Raw genomic sequence first — 21,428 nt, forward strand, 5'->3', positions numbered from 1 at the left:
ATCTTGATTTCTTGTATGCTTTTGGTTTATATACACTTATAGCTGTTCACTTTGTAGAAGGAAGCAGTATTTGTTGTGAAAACTGTCTCACACGGAGCACGCTGAATTCAGGTGGAGAGTACAGAGCAGGAGCTGGTGCCTTCTAAGAGTAAAATACTGTCTTCATGAATAAAGCTCCAACAGTAAAGATAAGAGAAGAAAATACAGCAACCATGTGATATATTAGCGGAATGTTTTACAAAGTCCCCCACAAAGCATCCGCTGCTCTTGAAAAGCCTAACCAGCCCAAGTGAGAAACTATTCACAAATTTAGTATTCAGATTACATACTCTGTCTTTTCAACTGCTCTCTGTACAATGAATGCCTGTACAACTACAGTAACAGACACAGATCTACAGTTTCTGTGGCCTTTGAGCTATTATGAGTATTGTGCTTCTCCATAAATTACATCTGCATGTCCTGAAAATACCAACTGTTTTAATAGGAATTAATCTATAGGCTTTTATCTTGGTGAAATACAAGGGGTGCAGTATGTTGAGTCTCTTTTAAAATTAATAGGGTATGGCCTGAAAATATTCAAGGATGTTCATTATTTTCTTTATAGGTCTCTTTATTGGTGCATATAAGCATAAAACAGTGCCTTATTGTAGTAAAGAGGAGGAGATGGAATAATGAATAGTTTAGTGCTTATATGGTTTTAGATTGCCCAACACAGTTAAGTAAAGAAAGGTCTACATTTGTCCTGTTCAAAGTATACTGGGATTTGGTCCAGCCTGTCTTCAAAGTGCCCCTTCTGTGGGCAGAGAAGAGAGGATTCAGTCCAAAGGCAAGAAAGCTGATCCGGGGGTCTGCAACTCTGTGGTGTTCATAGGCAATGGTGTTAGATATGCCTTTTAAAAATTTGCTAAATCTAAATAAACCTGGAGCGAGCTTCAGGTGCGATAAGCTATTCTTTAGGTGAATACCTAACACTAGGCTTTTGGGAGCTAACTCCTAGAAGACTTTGACCTTTATAAAAAGGCCCATGAAAAAGAAGAATTAGATAATATAAGCCAGAATTTACATAAAAGCCTTTTTTTTTTGAGTAATAATTAACACATACATGCATGCGCACACACACGAGAGTTAAATGCATATAAAGTTAAATACTTTGCTGAAAACAGGCTAAGCCCATCACTGACCTATCGAAGCATGTTACTGATGGCAATAAGGAATTAATTTCTCCTCCCGGCATCCCCGTGAGATGGGGGGAATAATGCTCTCATTGCACTATTCACTGCATTTTAGAAACAGAGAACTGAAATGCAGAGGAATAATGACCTGGCTGAAATTACACAGAGGACCTCTGCCCACGGTCAGATGTGAATGCTGTTCTCCTGATCCCTCAACCATCACTTGGTCCTCAAGATCATCACAGCTACTCCAGCAAGTGTAATTAGGAGGCAGGAGTGTGTGGTCGATGTAAATCGCTGGAGCTCTCACTGCAGCTCGAGCTGAGGCAGAGCTCAATTTTGCAATGAAAAAAGTGATTCACCCCCACGCCCGTGTTGCTGTAGTGAAGATGCTGTCATCTCTGCAGTCCTTGGAGTTAACATATTGATTTTTAAAGGTGAACTCTTTCACTTTATTGCCTGTCCCCTGCTTTTCCTTTGGTCACTCTTGCTTGCTTTCACAGCTTCATTTGGTTTTGAGAGCTTATGGAGCAGCAGGATTAAAACCAGAAATAATTACTGTAGAGGATGGGTCTGACTTTTCCCATCAGCTTGCACAACTCAAGCCAGTTCCAGAAGCTTTGGGAGAAGAGCTGTTAGTTATTAAATTATTACCTGTAAGGAGAACCAGCTGGAAGCTTTCAGCTTTCAACATTTTGATGAAAAGCATCATAAAAATCCCGACAACAAAACTTCTAGCATTTCAGCGACACTTCTCGCATTTATTCCTACTTTTCAGTGTCCTGAAGAAGCCATCAAAGTCTTCAAAGCGCTGCTGAGACCTGTACCCTAGGAATTTTGGCCCACTAAAACAAAAAAAAAATGCCAAGACCAAAGTGTTTGCTGTTGAGTGAATTCATTTGGACAGCTTTTGGGAAGTCACCTTCCATGTGGAGGAGAATGTCCACAAGGGGAGTTATTCCGGCAGAGCTGTTATGGTATAATTACAGAGCTATAGCTATGCCAGTCTATTTTCTGATGTAGGCAAGCCAAGTCTAGTTGTTGAAACGTAGGCGTGGGAAACAAGAAGTCTGCTTTCTAGGCTCAGCTGAGTACAGCTCTTTGTGGCCTTGGGCCAGTCCCCTAACCTTTCTGCCTCCTTCCTATGCAAAATGAGAAGAGTTAAATTAACCCACTTCACAGATGTGGCGTAATGACTAATTGGCTAAAATTTGTAGCGCTGTGGAGAGAGCTATTAACTTCACTCTTTTTGGCTCGCTGAATAATTTAATGTATTTTTGAAAGTGGAGTTTGTCTCCCTCTCTCAGGATAGGGTGGCTCTGTCACTACAAAGCAGGATGTCATTCAATATGAAGTGTCCAAACGAATAAGGGAGGGTTTTTAGTGCCTCTTGCAACAGGATCTCAGCATTACACCTGCACATAGCTAGAGTAGGAGTTGAGGATGTAGTTAAGATTTTGTTTGAACGCAAGACTTGCTGATACCTACAGCCCTGCCATGCTCATAAATACGCAGAGAATATGGCTATGTAGTGATGGAGGTACTCTAGTCAGGAAATGTTTGAAACTCTGGCAAAATGTATGGTATTCCCCTTTGGTGACCAGTGTAGGTGAAGGATAACTCCCTGTCAGCTCCCGTTGGGTGTAATGGCGGAGCGTATGTGCAGCCTAAAGTCTGATGCTTCCTAATGCTTGTGCACTTGACTTTCCAAATTTAAGTTGCTTTAATATTTGTGTATGTCACACACGACACACAACAAGAGCGTTTGAGCGTTAACCCAGGTGCCTACTGGCACCCCACACTCGCCCGCATCCCTCCCTTCAGCTTTGATGTCGAGGGGTGATCCTATGGCACCAGACCGAGACGTTGTGAAGGCGGTGGGATACCTGTGGTGACATGACAAAGGCAGAGGGGTGCCTGTGGTGACATGACGAAGGCAGTGGGGTGTCTGTTCTGACATGATGAAGGCAGTGGGCTGTCCGTGGTGACATGATGAAGGCAGTAGGGTGCCTGTGGTGACATGACGAAGGCAGTGGGGTGCCTGTGCCCCACGCGTTCACCACTGCACCTCTGCCTGGGCCCTCCATGAGGCCCGGCATGTCACTTGTGACTCGGTGTCCTCGGTGGGAGCGTGAGGTAGGGTCTTTGGGGTGGGTGGTTGGGGAAATGCTCTTTTCTGACTGAAAAACGCTTGGAAACGCTTTTATTCCAACAGGGCTCCGAAGGGAAACACTTGAAAGAGGGTTAAAACCAGAAGTGCTGAATCATGACTCCAACGACAACCCACCCACCCCTCCCTCACGACGGCTGAGGGGAGGGAAGGGGGGGGGGGGGGGGGCGCGCCCCGCTTGCCGCCGCGCTGCCCTGAGGGGGCGGCGCGCGTGCGCGTGTGCGCGCCTCCGCGGCCCTCGTCCCCTAATCGATTGCCGAGCGCGCTGAGCGGCCATGCCGGCGCGGGCACGCGCGCGGGTCCCCCCCCTCCCCGCCTTTCCCTCACCCTCTCCCCTCACGCTGCGCGCCCCCGGCCGGGCTGCGTGTGAGCGTGTAAAGGCGCGTGTGAGGCGGGTGTGAGCGCGGCGGAGGTCGGCGGCGGATCGGTTTCTCGGGGTTTGACCAGCCGGTCCCGGGCTAACCCCCGGCTCGCTCGCCGAAGATGGAGGCGGCAGCGCCCGGCGGATCGCCCCTAGCTACGGCGCCGCTGCCTCAGTTTCCATAGCCGGCCGCCGTGCCCCGCACAAACACCCGCACACACACACAAGGGGGATGGAAGGGACTCGCTGAGGTAAAGCCGCGCCTGCCTTCTCCTCCTCCTCCTCCATTCCTCTTTTTTTTTTTTTTCTTGCCCCCCTTCCCACCTCCCCCCCCCCCCCCCTCCTCCCCCTTCCCAGGGGGTCCCCCAAGTGCCTGTCGCTGAGGGGGCGACTTGTTGCTGTGTGTGTCCCCCCGAAAATAAATAAATATGACGATAAAACAGAGAAGCGGTGGCCGTTCCCCGGCCACAACTGCCATTTCCCTCCGCCACCTGCCTTGAGGAGCCCTTTGGGGAAGGGGGGGGGGATATAAAAGCGAGGGGGGCGATAAATAAAATCCCCCCGGCAGGACTTGGGTTACTTTGACAGGTCGTGCTGAGGGCTGGCAGAGGCAGGGATGAGGAGCTGTGGTGGTTTTTTTTTGGTGTTTTTTGTTTTTTTTTTAAACGCTCCGGGGAAGTTGGCCTGGGCTCGCAGGGCGGGGTGCGGGTGGGGGTGCGGGTGCTGAACCCCCCCCCAAAAAAAAAAAAAAACCCAAACCCCTCAAACCTTCTCCAGCTCCCCCCAGATCCCCCCCTCGCCTCCCGTTGCCGTGCCGATCGGGAAGGAACCGGTGGATCAAGTTTTTCTCTCTCCCTCCTGGTTAATCGCATTGCTGTAGCACCGGCTGACCTCCCTCCCTCCCTCCCTCTCCCCTTCCCTCCCTCCCTCTCCCCTTCCTTCCCTCCCTCTCCCTTTTTGTTCTTCATCTTCCCTCAAACTATGTGCCATTCCTGAGCGCCTGTCCCTGCCGGCTCACCCCGGGCTGCCCGGCTCCGCATGCCCCACCTGTAAGTGCCGGGGGCGGCTTTATCCCCCCCCCTTCCTTATTTTTTAAACTTTCCCCATCTCGCTGTGTCCTCAGCACACCCAAAAACTCTCTCTCCGTCTCTTCCCCCCTCTCCCTTCATTCGTCGTGGAAAGGAGAGCTTAGCAGCCGGGATTTGCCATCGCAGCCTAAAAATGGTGACCGAACTTTTTTTTCTCCCCCTCCCTTCCCTTCTCCTCCTCCTCCCCGCTTGGAGAAATAAAAAATAAAAGCCAAACCGTGTTTTAATTTTGGTTACGGATGTTTCTGTGTTTCTTTTTTGCCTTCCTTTCTCTTCCTCCTCCCTTCCTCCCATTTCTTTCCTTCCACTTCATTGGCTGGGATGATCTTTCCCTGTTGCTTCTGATGTTTCTTTCTTTTTCTCAGTGTGTGCCTGCCTACCTGGACTAGGGGGAAGATAAGGTAATTTTGAAGGGCTTGAGGAAGCGGCTTACCTGTTTTGGAAACTTTTTGGAGATTTTTTTTTAAGTCATGTGAAAAATCAGTAACCGAAGAGAGTTTGGTAGCAGCCAGGCAGGTTGAAATTTAAGTGTTACGTGCTGAATGCCTTGGGAATTTGATCTGCTTTATACCAAGGAAGAACAGAGAGAAAAGTATTTATTTATTGGGGGAAAGACGGGGGGGGGGTTGGGGAGGGAGGAAAGCGGGTTAAGGGAGGGGGAGGGAAGTGGTTTTGGAGACAAGAAGTGAAGCTGCCTGTTTTCCAGTAAGTAATGGAGAAATTCCAGGAGCCAGGGCTAAATATACTTGGCGATCAATACAGAAATGGCTCATTGTGAATAATTTAGCTGCCTGGTGCAGTGAGAGTTTTGAAACTAAAGGCAAAAAAGAGGCCATGGAGGGAGAGAGGAAATAAAATTCTCCTCTGGTCATGTCAGTTTCTTAACTTTTCCACTTAAAAGAACATAGTTATGATTATTGATCTCTCTCTCTCTCTCTCTTTCTTTTTCTCAATATATATCAAATGATAGCTAGGGGGTGTCATTCTATACAGTTACTTGGGTTTCTGGAAAGTAATAGCTTGTTCTGTGTCAGCAAAGTGCTTCCAGAAACTTTAAGATTGCTTCACGCCAAAAAATGCATGGTCTGGGAGCATCCAGTGTGACGTTCAGCCCCGTGCTGGGGCAGATCAGTAAGGTTAGAAGGAGCAGGTGCGTGTACAGGTGTGTGTGCTGGTGTGAGGGTGGTGGCGTGAGACAAAGGCTCGTGAGGACCCTCTCAAAGGGGCATGGGCACGGAGGGCTTTATGTCGTTCAGAACAGGATGGAGTCTCCCGGAGTACGTGTGAAAAGACCAATTGTTAAGAGTAGCAATCTCCTCAAAGTCTGTTCTGGCTGTGAGAGCTGATAATTGACAAAGAATTACAATCCTCTCTTGGACAAAACAAGTGGAAAGTCTGGGGAGGGAAAATTCAAATCAGGTAAAAATGCGAGTGGGGGACAGCTCTTGGTCAGACCAAGAAGATCCCAGCACAGGCTGCCCAGGGGACAGCTGGATTTCTCTGCTCAGATAATTTGCAGGAAGAGTTCAGTGATTCGCAGACGAGCACATGCACTACACTTGTGTGTTTCTCTAGGCAATGGTTGCAACAGCAGTAAAATGGGTAACTACTTAGGGCTTTAAGTAAGTTTAATCATTTAATGGTTGATACTGACAGGCGTCTTTGAGGGTGTACTTTTCTGCCTTGCAGCACTGCACTTTGACTATGGAAGCAGAGGCTGCTGATGGATATATAACATGTAAGTAGTCATTTTATTTGATTATTCTGAATTACTTTCCTTTTCCCACTATCTTTTTGTCATGCAGACACCTGAAACTTTAGCTTTCTTCTGTATGGGCTTTGCTTTGAGATGCCGCTGAATTAATGGCATTTAAACATAAACTTGGTGTATGGCTGAGAAATGTGTGGGTATGGGCTCATGGGTGAGTACCTCGCAATTTAAATATTTGCTGAGGATGAATGAACTTTGCAAAAGAGAGAGAGAGAGCTTATTTTCAGAAATTCACATTGCAGCCAGAAACTTTTAATGCCTTTCACTGTGCATTTCTCCTGTTTTCTGTGTCAGAGCAAAGCGTCTTTCTGAGTGCGTTGTTTAACTGTCAGTTAGCTGGAGCCTCTGAGGGGAAGGTCTGTCCTGTAAAGTAATATTTCAGCCCGCTCCTGCCCCGTACTGATTCTCAGTGTTTGCAAACGGAGAAGTAATCCTAGCTTCTGTTGAGACGAAGCAGCTGGGGCAGGATTTTTCATAAGAGACTGGTGACAGTAGGTTTGAGGGGGTCCTTAAAATCAGTCAGTCAAATATGTACTCGTGGCCACTGAGAACCCAGTTTGCACAGGCTTTGTAAGGCTCCCCTCGCAAAGGGAGGATGGGCAGGGGCGCAGGGAGCCAGCGAGGCATAGCTCTTAATCAGGGGGTCTCTTTGCGGGACAGCGGGACGGAAACTTATGGGTGACTTGTTTTGTGAAAGCAGGTGACAATGAGCTTTCACCCGAAAGGGAGCACTCCAACATGGCTATTGACCTCACCTCCAGTACACCCAATGGGCAGCATACCTCACCAAGTCACATGGCAAGCAGTAAGTCTCTTTTAAACGTGTTTCTCTCGAACAGCGTGTTTGGGTTAGTCCGGGTCCTCGGCTTGCTTTCCGTGTCTTAACCACGGCTCTAGGCTTTGCTAATAAAAGAAGAGGACGGGGTAGATTTTTTTTTCTTGTTCACGCTGGTGTCTCATCTAAACATGAACGGGATTACTAGTCTGAGCTATCCCAAGGTGGCATTTGAGAGCTGGTCCTTACCTGTTCCAGGTAGGAAAACGCTAGGCTTGACGTGTGCTGGCTTTGTTTCATCAAGGTTTGAAATCCAAATGCGAATTGTTGCTGTTATTATTTTTTACTACTTACTGTGCTTCCAGAAACAGCTTGAAGTAGTTCTATTTGAAAACAAACACGCTCTATTTACAAAAAGGCTTTACTCTGGCAAAAGTATAAAGTTAAAATGTCTGGGTTTGATGGCAGGTTGTGTTTTACTGTTCCATATAGAAGCTTCAGCATCCTATTCATTACCGTAGCTTTGCCTTGGCAAGTCCAGGGATGGCTGGGATAATTGGAAATTTATGGCACTCAGTAGCTGACTTGCTAACAAACTGAAAGGATTTTGTTTTAGAGTGTCGAGGAAGAAACTGAGAAAATGTGGAGAGATTTAGGAGCCTACTGCGAGTGTCAAGTGCTCGTAATACTTTTATAATTATTTTTCATGCTGTAGTACTGAGGCGAATAAATGTAGTTTATATACATTTCATAAAGTAGCCTCCTTTGTTTTTTGTGTTTGCTTGTTTTACTTTTGGTTACAATTCTGCACTGAAATACTTACCTTAGAGTACCTCAGTACTTGTATTAAAAAATAATGTGGTGTGCTTTGCTTACAGTATACTTTCAGAAGGTTCCTCTCTATAGCATGTGATACTGATTTTCTTTCTAGTCTGCGTGCTATAGAGACGTATTTATCTTTTTAAACTGCCCGTATAATACCCCATCAAAGCATGCAAAAGAAACAGAGTGCACTTAGAGTTGCTTGCTTTAAAATACGGTGCATTGCCTCCAAGGTCTTTCTTCCTGAGAAAAAGATGTTCCTTTCCTTTAAGAATTTCTTCTTTCCTCCTGCAAATTACGAGTAAAACGCAGTTTTTATGAGCCTTTAAAACTGAGGGTTATAATGAAGACCTACCAATTATATACATGTTGCTAGAGAATATGATTGCTAATACTCTGGACTGAACTTTATATGACAAGCTATCATAATTCAGCATCTTTAGACAATTCCAATCCTGCTGCACTGGGATTCTGATATATTTTATTATGTTGTAAAAGTTTTACTACTCACTTTCTTCATTTTCTTTGTTTCCTTTTTATTAATGGGAAGGCTTCATTGGAAGGGGGGAAAAAAAAGCTCCATTTTAAATCTTCTTTATAATCTAGACTAAAAACCAGAGTCAAATTAGGGAATAAAAAGATCTAGGATGAAGTCATGCAAAAATACTTTAACGCATTCAATATTTTCATGTTCATTGTGTTAACATTTTCAATGATTTTTAAGCATCGTTAGTTCATGCAACACACATGCGTTTACAGCCTTGGTGAATATCTTTTTTTTTAATGTGTTTTGTGGTATCTCACAGGTGTCTCAATTGCCTTCATCGTCGCCGGTTTTTGTAAAGCACATGCTGCTGTTGGAAAATTAGGGGCTCTGCCTGGGGTTCTTAAGCCATGCAAAACAAGAGCATCTTAAATTTGTTGTCACTTAGTTATTCTTTGCAGGCATGGGAATGTTTTGGGGAGAGGCAGTTTCTGTGTTAAACATGGAAGGTATCGATCAGAGGTTGTTGGCTTTTGTGGCAGCTGTTGAGGTGGTTCACTTAAGGGTTTTGGGCAAATCTTAAATCTAGCATGCACAGACTAACTCACCAGGCTGTGCTTCAGAGCCTTGCACCTGATTTGTGGTGTTCAGGAAACCTTTTTAGAGAGAGGAGAGTAAGGAGGAAAGGCAATTTGTAAAACTAAGTATGGCTTCAGGAACGAGCCATCGTCCATCCTGCTGTGGTGTTGCAAGGAGGCCTGTGAAGCAGCGATGGGACATGAGGGGAGGAAATAGCCGTGCTGAACGCAGTGCCCCTTAATTTCTAGCGGAGCCATTGCGCTGCTGTCAGCCCCCGTTCTTGTGAAGCTCAGGGCACGTTGTCCCAGCTGCATAGGGTTTGCCACTGGAGGAGGTGGTACGAAGATCGGGCTCCAAAGGCTTTGCTCCCGGTTCTGTTGCCAGCTGTCCCCAGAAGGTGGATGGCCCTGTTTCGCTGAGCGCTCGGGATATGCACCTGCAGGGTAGAGCTCTGAGTTCTGACCTTTGTTCTCGCGTTCCATTGACTCGCTTTGAACCACAGCTCTTAATTTAGCTTTAATTTGTGTCTGCCTCAAACAGAGACAAAACCATAAGAAGCAAATTTCTTGGATCTTTACCGAAACAATTGAGCAGTGCTCTCCCAGCAACAGTAAAATTATGTGCTAGGTAAAGAGTTTTCTGTGCTCATTAGCCCCTGGCAATTCCATGTTAGTAAGAGTTCTGGCTGGGCTACTGATGTTTTCAGGTTCTGTTCCAAAAGGTTTCAGGTTAAATATTTTGGCTCGCTGTGGAGAGTTGTCTGCTGCATCCTTTAACCTATTATCATTTTCAAGTATCTAGACTGCATGTATAGGTTATGGATGGGGCCGACACTCAATTTTCCTTGTGAATGAGGTGATCCTGCAAGATAAATCACAGCAAATCACCTGTCATAGCTAACTAATGATCTTACATATACCTTACGGTATGCATCTGCCTTTAGCAGAACATTATATGCATGTTGGCAGATGCTCTGTTCTAAAATACTTTATTGTAGTTTTATGTAAGCAAAGATTTAAAATATGTGTAAATAGTCAAACTGAATAGGTTGATGGATCATCTTGCTTTCTTGTATAGCAAAAGACAAATTAGTGCTGTACCTTCTGATTACAGATGATGTGTTCACGTAGCCCCAAATCTGGAAGTCCAGATTTTCTTCGGATCTTCTGTAGGAAAACTCCTTCAAAGGGTGAAGCACAGAGCTGGGTGCCAAAGGCCTGCTCAACTAACTCCGCATTGGGTGCTGAGGAGTTCCCTGGGTGCCCTTAAGCTGCCCACTGGACCCCACAAAGCCCGAGGGAGTCAGACTTGTTGCCTCTGGTTCGTGTTGAACTGAGCTGCAAGCGATCAGGAACCTCAGAGTAGGAACTGGTATGTTAATTTAAAGGCTGATGGGGAGCCATTATAAAAGAGGCTTTTATAAGGAGGTGGCTGGAAATCATTTATTTAATACCACACTAAGTTCTTACTACAGTTACTACTTTTTTTTTTCCCCCCTGTAGGTTAAAGTGGGCTTAGAGGGTCTCCTTTAGAAGCCGCAAGACTCTGTTGTTTGATACTTAACTTGGTGACCACTTTGTGTAGGACGAAGGCTGTTTCTTATAAGACCACTTGCTTGGTATGCTATGGAAAGTAACAGCAGCTAGTTGTATCTGACAGTCAGGGACGGAGGAAATTTACTCTTAAATTAGAGACTTTACAGTGGGCGTCCTAGATAACTTTCTTATCTCTGCTTTCATAGACAAAAGGAGCCCTTAAACAAAATGGAGGCAGAACAATCATAAATATCAAACCCAACATCTGATGGTTGGAACTGATTAAAATTGTGGTACGCTTTCAAGATGTGTTTATAATAGCTTAGAAGCGTTACTAAGTTATGAGGTATAATTTATTAAGAAAATAGCATTGTTGGCTGACTCAGTTGCTGAACGTAACGAGACGATTCCATTTTCTGCGTGGTGGGGAATGATCACGCCTTCTGACAAGAGAGCTGTTGGGACAGCCATGTGCAGCGCGAGTGGTTCCTCTAACGGTATTTACGGCCGGAGTCTGTTGCAGAGAGCTCGGGCAAGGTCTCATTATGAAGCAGCGAGTGCTGGATTCCCAGCAGTTGGGGTGGACTGTAGTGGACTCTTAGTTGCTTTTTATTTTTTTTTTTGGTAGCTTCAAAACCCTACATCTTTCTTGATTACTTTCGGTTTTCCGCTGTATACTGTCATACAAGTCCTGTTTTGTCACACTTGTGTTGCCCCGAGCAAAATATTTCATGTACCACCACTGTATCAGCACCACATCTGTATGGATAAAGAAATGTAACTACAGAGTCTGCCTTTTGGGATGAAACCAGGTAAAATTAGAGATTGCTTCATGCCTCAGCTACGCAGCAAACAAGCCTTGCCATTGCCAGCACTACTGCCCAGGCAAGCGAGGCTGGACCTCGTGCTGGGATTCCTTTTGGCTCAATGTGTGTTTTTTTAGTGCGTGGTGTGGCTGAGCCTCCGCAAGAGGTTGTTCCTGGGGGCTGGTGGCTGGGGTGTCGGGGCCGGGCTGCAGGGGGAGGAATCGAGTTGGTGCTTTGAGGCAGTCACTCCCCTGACACAGGCGCCAGTGCGTGAAGGATTCTGGCAGCCCGACTGTCGCGCTCTCAAGTGGGGATTTGGGTCTCTAGTTCTTCCAAATACATGCAAAGTGTGAAACGCTGCATATGGTACTAAAAACTTGGGCTGGATTACCTCATGGTGCTGAGGAATCTCTTTCCTCGGAGGCCTTTTTAAGGAACAGGGTAGGCAACATCTGCTGCTCTGGGCTATAAGTGCAGCGAGGTGGGCTTCTGACTCGCTCGACACATCCTCCAGACCTTTGTGTCTGACTTGCTAACCTTGGCAGTGTGATGTTTAGAGAGGTCAGCTGGGGAATTTCACAGTGGTGCCTAAATACAGATGTACCTGTGGCTTCTCAGGTTGAAGGGTGGCAAAGACATGCTACACCAAGACAAGCTTAGACGTGAGAAGAGCTCGATAAAGTGCAGCAGGGAACTGGAAGAAGTGAGTTAACGTTGACACTTACAGAAGCATTGACTTTGCTTCAGCCTTGTAACCTCAGACTCCCTGAGAATTGCTTGGGGGAATAATATTCACAAAAGCTTTAGCCAGTTACCTTTCTTGAAGTTTAAGGTGGGGAATAAGGTGATGATCGGGCTTTACATTTTTGTCCACATATTAAGAAACTGAAGCTCTGCAAAGTTGTGTTGCACCCATTTAATTTAAAAAAAAAAAAAAAAAAAAGAAAGAAAGTACCAGGAAATGAAACATTTGCTGGGATGCTGTTTGGGCTGTAGCTTCATTCACATCAGCCTAGATCCTTCACAGGGATATGGTTATAATCTTGAAATAGTTCCTGTGATACAAACCCTGCGTGTAGACAAACACCAAGGAGCTGCTGAAACTTCTGTGTATTTTTCGTCTCTTCTGTCAGTGTGTCTCTGGCATTCCCGACGGGATCAGATACTTGGCTGTAAAAACATTCCTCCCTCTCGGTGAGTGTTATAATGAGGGTGGAGTGAACTGATCAGTTAATCTCATTAAATAGGTTTTTATTCATTCTGATGGAACTCTCTTGAGAGGTCATCTGCCAGGGCTTTGTTGCAGCACACACCTTTCTTAGGGAGCTTCTGTTATTCTCTTGGACTGTCAGGTTCGGTTAACTTTCCTTGGTACACACCCTGTTACAACACTCGCTCTTCTGGGTAGCTTCGTAGTCAGCATGTTTTCAATATCTGCTTCTGGAATTTCAGTTCCTTTTCAGACACGCCAACGAAAAGAGCAGTCTTCTTCCTTGAAGCGCAGCGCTTCGACAGCGGCTGGATGACTAGATACCCGTTACGGAGCGCTCCGTCCCTCCCATCCCCAGATCTGAGGGAAGGTGTCACTCCCGTTGAAATCAGTGGGTATTTTCTCTTGGGAAATTGGATCAAGGCCTTTTTTCCCATTCCTGTGGGCCGTTGGCGCTGTCTCCTTCACTAGCTAAATGGCTGTTTGCAGGGCTAGGCTTTTTAGGTGGCAGTGCAGCTGCCCGTGTTGTCCTTACGCATCGCTGAAAGTGGGCAGAGCTTGTCCTCCTACTGCAGAGAGGGAATTTGGGAGGAGTGGTGTTTATCCAGGAGGGAATGACATACCCCTCTTCTGCATTTTCCTTGGTGAATTGGGGTGAATGAAACTTCTTGCAGGGGGTCTGCCTTGAGGCAGCTCCGTAGAAGACTTCAGAGAGCGCAGCACGCCTGTAGTGATGAGGCCAGTCGCCAGCCTGTGGCGCTGAGCCTGTGCCACGGCGTGTTGTCCCTCGCCCAGAGCCATGAAGTGCTGGCAGCTGGCTGCTCACCCCAAGGGAGGGGAGCACAGCTAGGGCTGTCAGCAAGGAGCAGTGAGGCTTGGCAGGTACGGCTCTGGGCTAGGGGATGGGGGGCCCGGTTTTTCTCCCAACTCTTGTCATCGCAGGGGATTTCTCTCATGTTTTTGTGTCTCTTTTTTCCAGAATCACAGAGGCCATATATCACTCAGGATGGAGGTTTGGATGGCACACATTTAGACCTCATCAAAAGCAGGAGTTCTGTTACAGTATCTACTTTGAGGTGTTGATTTAAATTTCATTTCTACAACCTCACAATTAGGCACAGATAACAGTACCTCAATACTAGTGTAGCTTATTTCCTGTCCCACACAGGAGTAATTGTGATAGTCCTAAAGGCCCCTGTTGTTTCAATGTGCTTTCATGGCAGCAGCCACAACATTTTAACTCTTCTCATCCAGCTTAGCCTTACCAGGTCTGTGCGTGGACAGACCCCAATTACACTGCCCAGCAAAATGTGCCCTTGATCTGGAGCCAGCTCTACATTACCGGCCTCTGCTGGCACCGCTGTGTCAGCCTGTGGCTTCGGAGGGCTGCAAATCCCCCAGAGGCAGAGCAGTGCTGGCAGAAGCTCCTGCTGCAAGCACGGCCCTGGCTGGCAGGGTCACGTGTGAGCGGTGTTACAGGTGGTACGCTGGAGCCTGTCGTAAAGCAGGAGACGCTGTTCCTGGAAAAGCATGGGGTTGATTCATCCCCCTCGTCTGTGTGCAGATAAGTCAGCTAAACTTCTGTGAACTAGAACCTCCTGGTTTTTAACTGGCTCTTGCTTTCTCCGTACTTCTTCTTTGAGGCTCTGTATTCCAGTTTTGGGGTTTATGTTCCATTACTCTCCTGACTCCCCCACTATGGCCAAGCAGAGCACCACCTGTGTGCATTGCATTTGCTCTTTTAGCTCACGATTGCTCTGTCCTCTGCACATCCGGAGAGGCCACAGAGCTCTTGGTACCCTTGCGGTGCATGTGGGGACACCTCCTGGTGAAGCTGAAGTTGCCGGTTGGATCCCCTTGTGCCCTAGGAACAGGGCGTTGGTTATCTGTAGGTGATTGGAGGTCAGTCCTAGGGGGACACAGCTCCAGGTGTGGAGCAGGTGAAATTCGGCAACCACCAGCCAGTGGTGAACAAAAGACAGTGGAGTTTAAGTGCATCACCTCCCCAGACAGGTAGGAATCCCTGTCCTCAGCAAGCTCTGGGTTTTGCACGAGGCATGGGCAGAGGAGCGTGATTCACTACAGACCGTGGCTTCAGGTTACCTGGAGAATCTGGGAGAAGACCTTTTGTGTTTGTTTTTGTTATTTTTGTTGTTGTTTTGTTTTTTTGTCCCCCTCTTTTTACTTAAGTATTGGTACCACCTGTGAGGCTGTCCTGGGCACAAGTGTAGCTGCTACAGCAGGGGAGAGAGAAGGGAAAAGTTGACATCTCTTCCCTCAGCGTTGCTGGGCTGGAGAAGGCATTTTGGGGACTCAGCTCTGCTGTCCAAACTGCAGCTTTGTGTAGCAGGGGTAAAAGACCCGACTGCATCTTGGTGCTGCGGGTGTCACCCTTTGTCCTGCGGGCAGAAGTCTGAAGCAGTTTCCGAAGAAGGTAGGACACACTGAAGCACAGCAAATCATCACCCTATCTTCCTGTCCTGTCTATCACCTTTTTTCTAATGAGGTTTCTTCCCACGTGAGACAGAAAGACAAGTCTGTATTTCATCTCTAGCTAGTGGAAGCTCTGTGGAGGGCTTACCATAGGGGTGATACATCTGCAGTTAAAGCACATACATGACAAAGCCTGAGTTTCTGATGAGGAATAGTTTTATTTATTTATTTATTTATCCCCTTTGTTCTCTTCCCCTTGAACAACAACAAAAATGTTATCCTGAAGATATCTGTGCTCTGCCCTTCACAGCAGGATGGATCCTTCCTGGTTCATTGTTGGCCATGTTTCTGTTGCATTCCCTCAACTTCTGAAAAACCCTAATTGTATCAGAAGTTGTGTTGCCCTGTTTTTTCTCAGGGGATGTCTGTTCCCTCAGTCCGTGAGAGTTATGGGGGTGAGCAGCACAGAAAGCTGCCTGGAGAAGCCTGTGATATGCCCAAATCCATACTAATTTTTCCTGTAATTACTTTTAGGTGTGGTGTGTGTGCGTGCAGTGAGAATTCACACCTACTATCTCCTAGTTCCTAACTCAGCCTCCAGACATTTTGTGATTACCTCTGCAAGCAAATGTGCTCTCTTAGGTAACAGTCTAGCCATAAAACACAAACTGAGACAAATTTTTGTAACTGTATCTGGGCATCCTTTAAAATCCAGCAGCATGAATTAAACACCCCCTTCTGTCCAAAGAGCAGCAAGTGCGGTGGTGTGAATTCCCTTCTTTTGAAAATGAAAGAGGTTGCTTCTTTCTGTATGAAAACAGCAAGTGTTTTTACACAGAAGAGGTACAAAGTCTATTCATCTGAGGAAGAGTAGCTATTCTCTTGAAGTCATCGATGATTTAAAAGTTTCCAGGAAAGAGTTGCAGTAGAGTCAAGACCTTGTTCAGGTTAGCAAACCAGTTGTGTGATAAGGGGAGAAGGATCAGGCAAAAGCAGAAAACAGGGTTTGGTTTTGGTGCGTGGTGGTGGTTTGTTTTTATAATCTCTTAAACTTACCTCATGGCTTCTTAAGAAAATGACATCCTGCAGTGTATGTTTTGCTTTGTCCAGGTAATGACTTCAGAAGGGGAGCAAATCTTAATGAGCAGTTTTGCAAACCTCTTTTAGTTGTCTATTCCTAGGTTTGGTGTTTGTATTTCACGTGCAATATTGTGGTGAGGGGCCTTTCTCCCTGGCTCTCCGCAGAGTCTGCGATCATCTGGCACATGTGCTGTGTTTGCCTAAGTGCAGAAATATTTTGGAATACACCTTTGTGCCTTATATTCACACCGTGCCTTGACCCTCATCACCTTTCAGATGTAGACGTGTTCTAGGCACAGCGTGTAGTAGTTCTATGGTTGTATCTCCTCAAATTGGGTTATTGTTACCAGGTGTTTTGACCTTGAACCAGCACAGGTGGCTCCTGGGTGAGATTAGTGCATCTCCATACAGCTGCAGTGGAACGAGCTGTGGTATCAGCTTTACTTGAAACACCCTGTTTGAAAATTTCCTCTCTCTTAAATACACAGGCCTCTCTCTCCAGCACTGTTAGGTATTATCCTTCAGATAATCTATTCTTTTAGAGTTTAAGGTAATATCTCCTCATTATATCATTCCTTTTCAACAATAAATCTTGCAGAGCTTCACAAAGGGTGCCAGTTTAAGAGATACAAATGGGCGAACAAAATTATAGGCTGAAGAGGTGGAGATAAATTAGAGAAATTAGTGTTAGTATGAATTCAGCTCCTATAGGTGGGAGGCAGTCAGCTTCATCATTCGTGTGTGTGACTTTAAAATGGCAGATTATAGGTAGCTCGAGTTCAGAAGAAGGATGTGCTAGCTGCCTATCAAAGGGTCAAGTACTTGAGAACTGAGTTGATTCCTGCGCCCTCTGAAACTTGTATTTTATCAGCTGCACAATGTATTTATTTCTCCGAAATTCCCACATGCTTGTGTATGTATCCCAAGCCAGAGCACTCTCAGGGTGTAAATGCTGTCACCAGTCAGCTGCCCATAAATAACTAACACCAGATAGAGGAGGTAGGCAGGCAGCTGGCGAAAGCAATCTGAAATGTGTCCAGCGCTGGTTTGTGACAAGCCTGTGCATGTGTGATGTGTGTAAATCCACGGTAAAAGCACTTTTAGAGAGTCTCGGTCAAATACAATAGAGATGTACGGGCTTGAAAAATATTACAGTCACGCAAGCCTTATGAAATTAGGAAGCCAGAAAGAGAGGAGAGATGTGAATTCTGCCTCCGTTGAAGGAAAAGCTATTAAGCACCACCTTTTTCTAATGTCAAAGGATCTGCATGGGAAAAAGTTGCTGGAAGACGCTTTCTGTGAAGCCTGCTGCTCGCAGAACCTACTTTTGGTTAGATGTTTGTGCAAAATCACCTCGCTGGTGGGACTGTGAGACCAGACATGACTCAGCCCATCAGCACGTAACGTGGTTTCAGGTTGCCGTCTTGCTGCTTTTGGGTTAAAGTCCTGGAAAAAAAGCATTTGCTTTTTTTTTTTTGTCTCACACTTTTAAAGCGTTTCACTTATTTAATGTCATTAGTGCTATTGTTATTTAAATTTAGCTTGTGACTGGTAACCATTAAATATTTATAAAGAGATCAATAGTAGTGAGATTTTTGCTGTAGTAAATATATATATCACATCTGTATTCAAAACCAAAGTGAACTGCAGTGCATTCCAGGAAATAATCTATAACGATGCTCTGTAGAGCACTTGCTCATCGTCACGTCGAGACACTTTATCTGTGTCCCAAATGCAACCACTTCGGCAGCAGAACCCTCTTTTAGGCAGCGTAGCCTAGAACAGCACTGCCCAGTGCCTCAGGAAAGGAGTGAAAATAACATTTTCGTTGAGGAACGTGAAGGAGGGTTGCCATATCCCAGGTTCTTTAGTGATTATATGCAGGGAGATCCCTGAGTTTTAAGTCGTGTCTGCTCTGCAAGGCTTCAGCGATGGGCTAGGGTGTCTGCTCCACTGTGCTGGTGCAGATCCCTCTCTTCTGCTCTGCTTTCTGAACTTCTTGAATGTTGCTTGATTCTCTTTGCTGTTGCATCTGAATGCCTTTATGCAACCAGTGGTGTAAGTGATTCCCTCCTCATACACCGAGGAATTTCTGACTGGTTTCTTGTGGTGGGGTCAGAACTCAGATTTGGGTGGAGGAAGGCTGGGCTTGCCAACTGGAAAGTGTTTTCGAGGACATGCGGTGTGACTTCAGGCTCTCCTACTCACCTCCGAAGGGTTCTTGCAAAATTTCCCACCTGCTGGCCCCTAAGGTCTGCCTTATCGCAGGGGAAGCCTAGCCAAATTGAGAATGTGCAGCACAAAACTTCATCTGTAAATCAAAAATTGAAAGTCTTTTTAAACCAATGCCTGGTTAAACATCGAGGACTTCAAGTGGCCTCAGAGGCAGACTAGGGTTCCCTGGAGAGAAAGGTATGAGAGATGCAGGACGCATGGGGAAGGCGAGAAGCCCGTTTCTTCTCCGGCCTGGGCATCTGTGTGACCTCCTCGTGCAGCTCCAAGTGGAATAAGTCTCGGTAGGTCAGCAAGGGGATGGCCTGAATCAGTCGTCCTGGCCGGGTGTTTTGGAAGGGAGAAAGCTTCCTTAGGAGCTGGCAATGAAATGTCAATTTATAATTATGACGGTAGTTTATAATAATAATTCTAATTATATACATAAATAGTTTAATCTACTCTAATGTAATATGGTAACATTTGCTGAGCTTTGGCTGCTTTCAGATAGTGAAAATATGCTGGTGGTTGTTGGCTAGGGTTCAGAAGCGTTTTTCAGAATTTTATGCACTGTGTGAACAACAAAATTTTGTGTGGATTAAGCAATTATTAATTCTCCCCTATTATCCTTCAGATAAAACTACAACTAACTCATTAACCCAAATTAAATGTAAATAAAGCTGATCTGTTGTTGAGGAGGCTAATTAGAACAGTAATTGTGTAATGATGATGCATTTTAATTTCAAAACGCAGATTTGAAAGCTACCCCTTTTGGCAGCGACAGAGCAAGGTGTAAAGCAGGATGCTCGTTGCTGTCATTGTCCTATTAATTAATAAAACCAGGGTTCCCTGTGCTTTCAGCTCTGCTTCTGTGCCCTGCAGAGCACTCAGAAATGTCCTAGTTCTGCTGACAATGATGCTGGTGGTTCAGCTGTGAAGGGACTTGGACGGGAAGACAGCGCGGTGTGGCAGGGCTGGCGCTGCCTGTGCCTGGGTTACTGTTGTAGCAGCGCATCCCCGAGCTCGGGGAATAGGGGCCGTGCTTTGGGATTTGCTGCGGGCTTGCCATGGAGATGCATCTGGAGTTTCAGGCCAACAAAACTGAATTGTGACTCATGTTTTAAAAATGAGTGAGTAATTTTCCATGCAGTTTCATTACGGTATCTTTTGCCCCAAGGATTATTTACCATAGGTTAACTTCCAGCAGTTTTTCACTGTTGTACGTAACCTGGAATTTCAATAAGAAAGAAATTGTTTAAAGCAGTGCTTTTATCCCGAATTGCCCATTTCTAATAGTAAAATTAGCATCAGTAGTAAAATCAGCAGTTGTACCTGCTAGCCTGCACACACAGTTTGTTGGATTTTTTCATTTGTTCAAATGTATTAAATACTATTTTGAGTTGCTTTTTAGCATAATGTGTTTTTATTTTTAACTATCATTTGAATCACTAACGAAGAAATAGACATTGGATACAGAGTACATGATTTACCTTTTCTCGTTGCTGTAATCTCTACTGATTTTTTTTTTCTTTCTGACTGCTTTAGAGTACCTTCAGTTCTGAAGGTCTGAATTAATCTTGAATGTTCCTAATAATCAGATTTGAAGAAGTAAAAACACATTTTCCCTATTTTCTTTTTAACTTTTCCTATGTAATTTTTTTCTGTGCTTCCTGGTTCACGGGGGGAAAAATCCTACAAGCATGTTTTAGTTGCATCACTAATATTAGAACTGAGTAATCGGGTGGCTTTGGCAGCAGTCTCGTTTATAAATTGTTGGTGAGCAGATGGCTCACCAAGTTGGCATGCCAACTCCAAACTTTCACAATCATGAGTCAAGTTTTAAATTGCAAGATTGCCTTACATGCCATGAGATTTTTTTTTTGTTTGTTTTAATAAATGTAATTTTCAGCGTATCTTCTCGTCTCTGAGCTGTTTTCCACTGAGGCATGGCTATTCAGCAACCTCTAGGGCTGGGAATGCCTTTTTTTTTTTCTTATTTAGATAATTTTTATAGTCACTTGGTGCTAAGAAAAAGCAGTACCTAGCAGGCTAGTGGTCATGAAAGTGAGACTTGGCAATCCTGGTTCATGTCAAACAGATAAACTGCTATGATCATTGATAATTTTAGCAATTCCTGGTTTGTAGGAACAGTAATTTGCTAGAAATTCACTGCTGGTATCTGTAATCCTGAATATGCAAATCTGTGCCAATTTGTTTGTTTCCTGAGCGCCCAGCTTAAGTCGTTAGGCGGCACAGAGTACAAATCTTACATTTGGAAAGGCAAGAGTGAATAGTGTCTGCAAGCAAAAAAGTAGCAGTAAGAAAGGAGAGCTTGAGCGCTCAGCTGTTCCCACTACGAACACAGCAAAATTCCAAAAGGGTCAGATCTTGATCCACTTGAGAATTTGGGCAAATATTAATGGCAGGATTTAAAAACAAACAAACAACAAAAAAAGCATTCCCTCAACTACAATTACCATGGTATATGTGGGTTATACTGCAGTGTGGGACCTGCTACAGAATGGTAATTAGAAGTTATTTCTAAATGATTCCCCACAAAGTGTGCTGTTGTAAATGCTAAACAACTGTGTTTCATCCGTAATCATGTAATTGGTGTGTGCAGCTAATTAGTGCGTGTTCAGTTTAGGCCCAGATTTTTTGGAAATGTCTCCTGTTCTGGTCCTGATTTAGCAAAGCCCTTAAACAGCTGATTAACTCCCATTGGCTTTAATAGGACTTAAGCACATTCTTAATCAGGGCCACTGTGTCAAATCATGTCTCTCGGTGACAATCAGAACAACCTGCCAGAGCTGGAGTGAAAATATCTGTAGGTCCTCCTTAAATGCAGATTAATATTTCTTGTGAAGCATTTTGTTTCAGAATCTGAAGCTGTGTAGATCTTTTTTTTTTTTTAAAGCAAATGCTTATTGT

The 21,428-nt window shown here is 45.2% G+C and overlaps 1 protein-coding gene across 28 annotated transcripts in view; it reads left to right on the forward strand.

The window, feature by feature from the left end:
* The first annotated feature begins 3,591 nt into the window (after positions 1-3,591).
* IKZF2 (IKAROS family zinc finger 2) overlaps positions 3,592-21,428 on the forward strand; it is a 116,240-nt gene continuing 98,403 nt past the window's right edge. For 3 of the 28 annotated variants that reach the window (XM_083841578.1, XM_083841576.1, XM_083841569.1), the window contains exons 1-2: positions 6,448-6,529; positions 7,260-7,367. In XM_083841578.1, coding sequence (XP_083697704.1) covers positions 6,496-6,529; positions 7,260-7,367 — 142 coding nt within the window. In that variant the 5' untranslated portion in view covers positions 6,448-6,495. The other 25 variants (XM_083841579.1, XM_083841577.1, XM_083841567.1 and 22 more) reach the window with 24 other exon arrangements.

This window comes from Anser anser, assembly GCF_964211835.1.
Source record: "Anser anser genome assembly, chromosome: 6".
In the NCBI taxonomy this organism is placed as follows: Eukaryota; Metazoa; Chordata; class Aves; order Anseriformes; family Anatidae; genus Anser; species Anser anser.